The 10336-nt window shown below is 39.2% G+C and overlaps 1 protein-coding gene across 1 annotated transcript; it reads right to left on the reverse strand.

Annotated features, from left to right (window-relative positions):
• Positions 1-1276: 1276 nt before the first annotated feature.
• On the reverse strand, positions 1277-9150 carry cdk7 (cyclin-dependent kinase 7). The gene is made up of 12 exons (XM_085294215.1): positions 9007-9150; positions 8712-8771; positions 8584-8617; positions 8432-8499; positions 8223-8291; positions 5895-6005; positions 5671-5789; positions 5358-5457; positions 5157-5243; positions 4884-5033; positions 2414-2552; positions 1277-1725 (listed from the first exon to the last, which is right to left on the reverse strand). Exons 1-12 carry the CDS (start codon positions 9070-9072, stop codon positions 1697-1699), a joined length of 1032 nt encoding a protein of 343 aa, XP_085150341.1. The 5' UTR covers positions 9073-9150; the 3' UTR covers positions 1277-1696.
• Positions 9151-10336: the final 1186 nt, after the last annotated feature.

Here is a 10336-nt window from a genome sequence, read left to right on the forward strand (position 1 = left end):
ATTTCAATTGGGAGGAAATGTCTATCATTTAAGTCACCTGTGTTTTTAAGTACAACAAAAAATGGCAATGAGTCTGACATGCACACAAAGCCCGATGAATCCCTGCATAAAATATATTTCAAATGATATATAACCTATCAGAAATAAGGACATTTTAACATCACATAATATAATTTAATAGCCTATTTATCCCAGAATACTGAAATTATTTTGCCTCAAACATATTACTTTTTAGTCAATAGATGGGTAAAATGAAAGGGCAGGTGACTTGCTGCCACACACTTATACTGTATAATGAACTTGCATTTTTCTATAAATCAAAAGCTGGACTTTATCTCGTCTTTATCATCCCACTGCAGTTGTTCACTTGGCTGTATCTTGCTGACTCATAAGTATGAGTAAGTTTCTCTTTGTCCAAAAAACCCTGCTCGTGGTTTTTAACGGCATGTGTGCAACTGTGTGTTGAGCTCAGCAGTGCAGTAGGAGTCTGTTTGCTGGCCAATGAAGGGGCCTTGATAAGGCTGAGCTGATAAGGCTGCTACTGTAGCTGTCTGTGGCTTGTGTTGCCGTTTGCCAACACTGTCATATGACCAAATGACTCAACACACACACACACACACACACACACACACACACACACACACACACACACACACACTTTTTGTCAGTCACCACTGCCATTGAAAGTCACCCCCAAATTGTAGGACTTTTTAAATAGGCGTGAATCACACGGGACTGCCAGTTTATGAACGCATCAAATCAACAGCCCTCTGAAAAGCAGAAAGCACGCATCTGCAATGGCCTGTGTAACAGAATCAGGCATATTTTAGATTGAATGTGAAGACATCTCAGCCTCCATCTTCACTCTAATCTGATTGTGTTTGACAGGAAACCAAAAAGGGCAGCAGAGCATCAGGCCTCTGACATGTCAGTGTATCGATCAATGTAACGTCAAAAAGAAAGGACAGGAAGCAGAAAATACAGATTTAGTATCACACTGCTGCATCACACTGAAGCAGTGTCACCGTGTGAGTCCTGAAGACAGTGCTTTTGCTTCAATCCACCTGCTGAGTGAACAAACCACAAGTGCACTTCAGCTCACAGGCAAAGTAAATGCTGTACACGTGAAGTCAGTCAGTACTGTGCGTGGACTGTTACTGTGTGAATTCATAAGTGTTAGGAAGACGTTGGTTTTCAGATTTGACCACACAGGCTATTAATAAAACCATCACTACCAACCTCAGCACATCTCTAATCCAAGCAGGAAACTTCAGCATGAGCATATGCAGCTTTTATTGCTGTGACATACAAAATAATAACAATACAAAAACATTCACATGAAATAAATCCTCACATGTTGGTTTGTTTTTCTTTTTCCACACACATAAATAGACGTTTTTCCCCACAGGCTCACAGAGTTTAGGCATCAGTGAAGGCGGACCAGAGCCAACACTACTGACAACAGCCCTCTGCTGTAGATCAATCGCTGGCCATCTGGACACAGCAGCATCCTGAATATTTTAGAGTTAACGATTCACATACGCTGGCTACAACTTCTAAAATGTCCTAAAGTCAACCACGCGTGAGAGAGCCTCCACTGGTTATAGACTTTTTTCCTTTTTCCAGTGGACAGTCCTGAGAAATGCAGCAAGCTGAGCCATGCAGTGGTGATCCTTGGATTTAACCCGGTCCATAGTCAGAAAATGAGCTTCTTCTTCATTGCAGCTGAAAATAACACAAAGGGTTTTGTTTTAAAAACATTATTTAAAAAAGAAGAAAAAGAAAAAAAAAACAACTTAAAAAACCTAAGTTAGATTAGACAGACACGTATTTCTGTTCTGTGTATGTACGCCACATGCTCAAATCAAGCCTATAATGAGCAACGCGCTACCAAGAGGCACCAAGGTTTCTGTTATAAATGTTTCAAAAGTCAAAGCCAGATATTTTCCAAACCACAGAGGAGCTGGAAAAGCTTTGAACCTCCCAGTGACACTAAAGGGTTCCACTTTAGTAAAACATACCCTCCCACTAGCCACGAAACTGTGGGCGCGTGTTCGAATTCAGTATTTTCTGAATTTGTAACTGCAGCTAAATGTACAGCCCACACCCGCTGAATTGCTAGGTTAGGTTTCTAACTTTAGCGAGAAGCAGTCAAAAAACTCACAACATGCTATAAAAAAAAAAAAAAAAAGAAGAAAAAAAATCAGGTCAGTGTTGGAAGTTCTAAAATATTCAGCCCCTTTAAAGTCCGCCTCAAACGAGTGTCGCAGACACCTCATGTTTTTGCTGCTCAAACCACAATATAAACAACATGACTGAGAAAATATTTAACCCAGAGTCAGGGTGGTCTTCTGTGGATTAAGGACACACACAGTGGATTTAGTGCAAATATGAGCTCATATACGGTCATTACTTGTCTCCAGGCCTTCGATTTTTCTCTTGAGACCGACTGTCTCCTTCTCCCTCAAAGCCTCGGCTGAACAGTTTGGCCGGGGGAGCTGGGGACCAGGAGTGGGACCAGGCCGATTGCTGAAGTACCTCATCTTCAGAGCCTGCAGAATAAAGGAAAACACCATTTTATACATCTATGTCATCAAACATCAGAGTTGTGTCTCTAATTTGATGTATCAAAGATGCAAGAAGATGTTTTTTTTTTCTTATTACTGAGATGTGTAATAGAGAAAGTGGAAGATGTGTTGTTAATGCAGTTGTTGAACAATGAGATAGTTCAGGTTTTCTCTCTAATATTATGAGTTATTTAGTGCCTTGCGGTGACTGTTGTGAATTGGTGCTATGTAAATAAAACTGAAGTTGCTCAAACAGAAGGCAAACATTAATTCCTGTGTTGGGAGTAACGGAATACATGTACCGCCGTTACGTATTTAAAATACAAAATATGAGTAACTGTATTCGTTACAGTTACCGTTTAAAAAGGTAGTATTTAGAATACAGTTACTTTGTTGAAATAAATGGCGGTCTTTTCCTGTTTCATATGTTAGCCTATGCTCTCTATTTTTGGTAATTCCACGCCGGTGGAAACCCAAAGAAAACACGCATTAAGAGGCTCCAATGCCTGTGTCTCAATCTCGTGGCCCATGTCACCTCTCCTTTGGCCCGCATAATGAGGTGAAGAAATATTTTTAAAAATTATTCACAAAAATGATTTAATATGAAGGCAATAGGCAGAGTGTTACAGTCATCGCCCTAAAGAATGTAGCCTCATGGGCAGTGTAGTCCGTGCTGCAGGGAGAATACCTGTTATGTGTCTGTGAGCGCGAGGAGGGAGAAAAAGAGTCGAAAAGTACGAGTTGTCACCGACCAGAAACCGGAGATTGAAGCATGCAAATATAATAATAACCACTGCAGCCAAAAAGAGTGCCTGACGAGCCCAGTTGTGAGCTATTAAGACTCGACTGTACACTGTGTTCGTGTTTTCCTCCGAAACAATAAGTTCCGTTGGAGCAGCCTTTCAACGCCTCTGTCTGTCTCTTGCTAGAAACGTTGACTCAGACAACAAAGTAAAGCTATTTTTCGGCTACGAGTCCGACATGGAACCCGACATATTAGCCAGAGGTCCCTTCACAGTTTTATGTCTTTATGGTTCGGAGCCGCGGACCTGTTTTATATACGCGCGGAATAGTTTTCTATACGAGATCGCTGCTAAAAGTGCAGCCTTACCTACTGTCCACCCTACTGTTACTCATTTTATATTAAGATTTAAAAATCTAGCTGGTATTGGTATGGCGAGTAGCCTTCAGTAATAGTAATAAATCACACAGCAATAGTACAGTCATGTAGTTGTAAAAAGCATGATAATATATTAAGTAATCCAAAGTATTCAGAATACGTTACTGTCATTGAGTAACGTAACGGAATATGTTACAAAATACATTTTGGGGCATGTATTCTGTAATCTGTAGTGGAATACATTTTAAAAGTAACCTTCCCAACACTGCTTGTGTCAGACTGACCGAGTTTTTATGTCAGGGATTGTCACAGGTGAGGAAAACAGGCTCTGTGCCTAGGACTGGAGAAGAAACCAGTTTTCACTGGGAGAGCACCAGCTATGCAGAGTGCATTGACTCGCCTGGATCAGACAATAGCGAGTTTTACTAATATACTGAGACTTCTGAGAAAGAACAAACAACCTACTGCTTACATCTACTACTAAGAAGTTCTTCACACTACACATTTCACTAACACAATCGCTGCTCACCAACACTCCTTCTTTCCAGAGTTAAATCCCTGTGATGTTCTTGTTTCAAAATAATACTCAAATTTTAAAAGGTTATAATTTGGACAGAAGAAACTTCGAAGGGCGAATTCCAACCAGTGGGAGCACTGGGACTCAGAGGTGCACAAAACCTGCGGAAGCGGCATTGAAGAGGATAACAGCTACTTAACTCGGGTACAGTTTATGTTCACAACTCGTCAACCCAAACATCCCAAAAAACATGTGCATTTAAAAATAAGCAAAGAATAAGCATTTATATTTATTTATTTTTCCTAGCACAAAGCTGTGTGGCAACCACATCGTGACTTGTACGAAGATGAAATGTCTACTTTTTGTTTTGCACGTCGTGTAAAGTCAAGTCTTACAAGTGTATTAGTGGTTTATCTTTGCATTACACTCTTAAAGTAAAGGACACTCTTCACCGGCTGATCACAATGAGAGTTGTACTGCCTGAAGCGAGGCCTGTAATTCTGAGGGAGCTACAAATGAAGTGGCAGGGTTTCAGCGCTGAAGCCGATCTAGCAATCATCAAATAGACTGCAGTGTAAAAATGTTAATATTCTTATTTTAAAACTTATCTAACAATAATTTCAAATGATTTGTTCAATAATATAAAACTGAGAATAGCTACAGTGCTTTAGCTTATTACCTGTGTAGCTGTGGTCCTCGCTGAAGGGTTAAAGGTAAAGAGACCTTGTAGCAGCTCAAGTAAATCGTCTCCAGCTGCACTAAATATATGTTCCAGCGGTGTGCCGGGGAATATTTTGAAGGACACGTAGTCTGGTAGACTACTCAAGCCCTAAAGAGAGATATAACAATAGAATGTAAGCAAGAATCCCCACATCTCATCAAAATTGGGCCAAACTGTAGAAAAAAAAATAAAACAACAACAACAACAACAAAACCCCCCAAACAAACTCACAGGCCATGTTTCTTCCGTGGGTGTTCCCAGAGCCTCAAAGATCTTAGTAAGCTGGTCGAGATCAGAGTCTCCAGCAAGGAACGGAACCTACAGCAAACGGGAGTGTAGAGAGACATTAGCATGAATATGAAAATAGCTGCGTCCCCTGAGACTGCTCAGGGGACGCAGCCTGCTCATATCTTTGAAGTGAGGTTTATTTACCCGAAGCAGCAACTCTGCCAAAATGCATCCCACTGCCCACATGTCAACACCCACACCGTACATCCTGGCACCAAACAGGAGCTCAGGTGATCGGTACCACCTGGGAAAGACATGAATGAACAATAAATAGAGACATATTTTACAGACCTTGCAACCTGGACTTCTTAGTAGAATTCTGTCACATTTAACCAGTCCTAGTTTGGTTAAATGTTTGATTAACTCATGGAAAACATTAAAAAAAAAATATTGCTAATGAGACTAACCCTGGAGAAATTCTGTATTTTTAATGAGGTAACATGGAGACTAATCTGACCTGGTAACAACTTGATGTGTGTAGACTCTGCTAGGGCTGCCAAAAGACTTGGCCAAACCAAAATCAGCCAACTTCAACACCCCACTGCCATCTAACAACAGATTATTGGGCTTCAGATCCTGCACAAAAAAAAGAAAGAAATTAAGAGGAAAAGGCCCAAAACATAAATTACAAATTAGACATGAGCATATTTATGTGTAAATGCTACACACAAGTTTTCTTACCCTGTGTAGGACCCAGTGCTGGTGCATATACTCTAATCCCTGCAGAGTCATGAGGATGTAGGCTTTGATGTTGGCTGGAGTTAAGACTAAACTAGTGTCTTTGATGATAACCTTAAAAACAACAAAACAAAGACCAAGAGTCATACGTACAGCCAGACTTCTCATAATTAATAACATCCATGCATAAATTCATGGCTTTTCATAGCTCTAGGCCACACACACACACACACAAAATTAAAATACACTTTTACTGAGCGGACGAGACAATCAAAAACATCTGGAAAATATCCATATAAAGAAATCATCCAAGATAGAGCAGTTCAGCCTTCATAACAAGAACCATCATCACCTTTGAATGCAGGAGTCTAACTAAAGCTAACCTCGCAGTCCAAAAATATATAGGCTTTTATAATATAGGCTTTTAGCACCGGTAATAAGATCAGCATCACATTTCACCCTCATGTGCATCCTGTTTTTCTGCTGCCTGTAATGGCATCACTTCACTGAGCAGCCAAAAGCAGAGTGATATTGATTATTTTTAAGTGCGTTTATCTTATTTTGCATCATTTGATTAGGCTCTAAAGCATTGCTGGTGAGCGCCTATTTGGAGCCTTTTTATGCTTAGATAATCCAAATAAAAGCCAGAGTAACACCCAGCTTAGCACTGGTGACACTTTGTTTGACTTCTTGCTCATGCTTTCTTGGATACTCGACTTTAATCTGACCTTACACTACGAGTGTGAACAAAGGGTAAAATTTCCACCTGCTGGCCCACAAGGGAACTGCAGCATAAAAAAGAAAACTTTTTTTTTTAAAGACATGTTTAACAGATTAGAGACGACTGACAAATCTCCAGACAGAAGCAGTCATAATGCAAAACATGACATCTTCAGGTTTTGTTACAAACAAATAAATAATATCATACAATACTGTACTCTTTAAGCAAAACTGTACTGGAAGATGTTTCTAAAAATAAAATAAGTAAATCTAAGATTTGGCAATCTGTGACTTTAAGAGCTCTAAATGTTATATTATTAATATTTAACTACAGATAAGAAATGTATTCTGTTTACGCATTCACACTGTGCTCGGATCAGCTGGGTGTTGTGTTTGTGGCCTTCCAAACACCCCTTTCCAACAGAGAAGTTATAGAGTTGTGGAGAAAATAACATTGACACTTATTTCAAGTGTTTTGTTTTTTTTAATCAAAATACTATTTCGAGTTTAATCTCAGCATTTTGAATTATTTTTTGACCCAATTTTTTCTTCTTCCTTGGTGACTAAAGCTGAGAAGTAAAATGTATCAGCTGCTCAGGAAGAAATAAAAGAGACAGTTTGTAAGATGCAGTGCCGACAGGTCCCAACAAAGTCTAGTAACATGTTGCACTTTGTTCACCAAATTAACAAAAAACAAACAAACTCCAGAGCTATGCAAGAATGTTTACTAAACCTGAAGCTGTGAACAGATTAGGCTTCTTAGCCAAAAATGTGTGAATGGAACAAGATGAAAGCCTAAATTATTATTTGCTCAAAAACTGATGCGAGAATAATGATATTTAGTGCAATTGTTCTTAAAATGGGGGAAAAAAAACCTTCCTGTTTTTAAGGAAAGGTTTACTGTATTATTTTTTTTATTCATAGTTTATTTTTTGCTTGAAGATTTAAAGGATTTAGAGAACAGACATGTAATGCAGACATACACACATATACACATACACACATGTATGTGTGTGTGTGTGTGTGTGTGTGTGTGTGTGTGTGTGTGTGTATATATATATATACACACACACACACACACACACATATACACACACACACACACACATATATATACACACACACACATATACATACACATATATACACACACACACACACACATATACATACACATATATACACACACACACACACACACATATACACACACACACACACACACATATACACACACACACACACATATACACACACACACACACACACACATATACATACACATATATATACACACACACATATACACACACACATATATACACACACACATATACATACACATATACATACACATATACATACACACATATATACATTTTTTTTTTTTTTTTTTTTTTTTTTTTTAAATCGAGATACTCGATGAATCATTAAAGCCGGAAATCAGAAAAAAATATTAAGGAAGTGGAAGCTGCTACCTATTCTATCCATCATCTACCCCTTTAACCCCCACCCACACACACAAACTAATAGAAAAGTGAATATTTTTTTTAAAATGCACAAACGCTGTGTATGAAATTCCTCCACATTTGTATTTAGGTCTCTACTCACCTCCAGGTCTGTTTCCATGAAATCAAACACCAGGCTGATGTTTGATTTATGTCCAAAAGCATCCAACAGCTGCAACACACATAAAACAACAATATTTAGATTTAAAAAAAATACATAAACTGCACAATATAGAAAGATTAAGGTATCTTTCTATACAATCGATACAAATAACACAAGATTATGATGATGTGCGATGAACATTTAGCTACCCCGATAATGTTCGGATGATGGAGCTCCTGCAGCAGTTTTATCTCTCTGAGTGCAGTCCGATTAATTCCTATTTAAAAAAAATAAATACGTAAAAAAAAATTTGTATAAAATGGATGAAAATGAGCTGCAGCTGATAGGACCCAGCACTTACCATCTTTAGCCTCAGTCCTGTGGCCAACCTTAATCTGAAGGGAATAAAAAGATAAATGTTTACTGCGGCTCATCAACACACAGTGTGAATGGCAGCAGTAAAACACTAAAGCAGCTCGTTTCTTTTACCTTTTTAATAGCAACTATTGTGTCGGTCAGTTTGTCCCTGGCTTTGTACACTGTGGCAAACTGCAGAGAAAAAACAACATTCAAAAACCAAAAGTTAATTTCTTTTACTTATTTTGGTGAAATTCACTGGCACAAGAAGCAGCGCAGCATGAACCAGCGAGGCTTTGTTGACATTAGCAACCAGCTAATGCTTTGTTAGCTCGCCATCGTGCTTTCTACAGAATAAACAAAGCGGTCTAAGGACGTGCGAAGAAAAAAGCAAAGACACATATCTCTTAAATATTTCTCCCCCTACCTGACCCTCTCCGAGGAAATCCAGCTTCTCGTACCGCTTGGCTCTGCTTTTCACATCAAGCGCCATGATAAATAACTGTCAGTGTCGTGCTGAGGTACTTCCTGCTCTGTTAAAGGACCGCAAGTAGTCTTTCCGGGTTAGAGGAGGCTTTAAATTTAAATTGAACAACAGCGACACCTACCGATTTTATTTGTCTAACACCACCGTGAACCAAATTATAGAGCCAAAAAAAACCAAACCCAGCATGATTTATTTATTCTGCATTTGTTTAACTGGATTTTTAAAGGTTTGTTCAATTACAATATTAATATTAATAATACTAACAATACTAATACTGCTACTAATACTAAGATTAATAATAAGTGAAGGGGAGATTTAATCTCAGTTCCAGCCTCATTCGCCTCTTAACATTTTACTGTTATGATGCAACATGCAGTACTGTTATTTTCCTCACAGTTTGTCTTTTTTGCCCCCTTTATTTTTCTTTCACCAGTTAGCAGTTTGACATCTGTCTCCTGGGAGTCTCTTCTGTCAGTTAGGAAGGTTTTGTGATCCATGCACCACTGAGCACATCTCTACATCTCATCTCCATACGCAGTGAGATACCCTCACATCCCACAGGATTAGGCATGGCTCTTCTCCTTTGACCCTCCTCGTCTGCTGCCTCACGTGCACATACGCACACACGCGCACACACTCGCCACTGACTTTCATTTTTATGTTAAGTTTGACAAGAGGGGTGTGAAGGATCAGCAGGCCTAATACACCCCTCATTCTCCTCTCAGATGTGTGCACATTCATCTGACAGCTCCCAGATGTGAGTGACAGAACCGTATGTGCCCATGCAACCATGCAGAGAAGAGAAGAGAAGAGAAGAGAAGAGAAGAGAAGAGAAGAGAAGAGAAGAGAAGAGAAGAGAAGAGAAGAGAAGAGAAGAGAAGAGAAGAGAAGACTTTACTATCTTACAATCAAACTTTAGGAACACACGTGGGGGGAGGGGCTTGGGACATTAATGACCACGGCTGACATAACTCAGATCCATTTACATCACTTGCTTTAAAACAAATATGACATATTGATGCCTACTAATTCTGCCATGATTTAAAGACATTCTTGTGCTCATTCCCCTCCGTGTCTCGGTGAGGCTGTGGATGAAGAGAGACATAAGTGATTCTGGTAGCGTTTGTATAGTTTGTCACTGTAAATCACATGACACTATGGGTAACATTATGCACAACAATAACTCACTCTGGTTATGTGTCACATTAGCAGATGGTGATGCTGTTGAGCGGGTGTGTGCATATTTGTGTGTGTGTGTGTGTGTGCGCGC

This window comes from Mchenga conophoros, linkage group LG12, assembly GCF_057382185.1.
Source record: "Mchenga conophoros isolate Kocher_MC1m ecotype Shallow Benthic linkage group LG12, M_conophoros_male_GT1.1, whole genome shotgun sequence".
In the NCBI taxonomy this organism is placed as follows: domain Eukaryota; kingdom Metazoa; phylum Chordata; class Actinopteri; order Cichliformes; family Cichlidae; genus Mchenga; species Mchenga conophoros.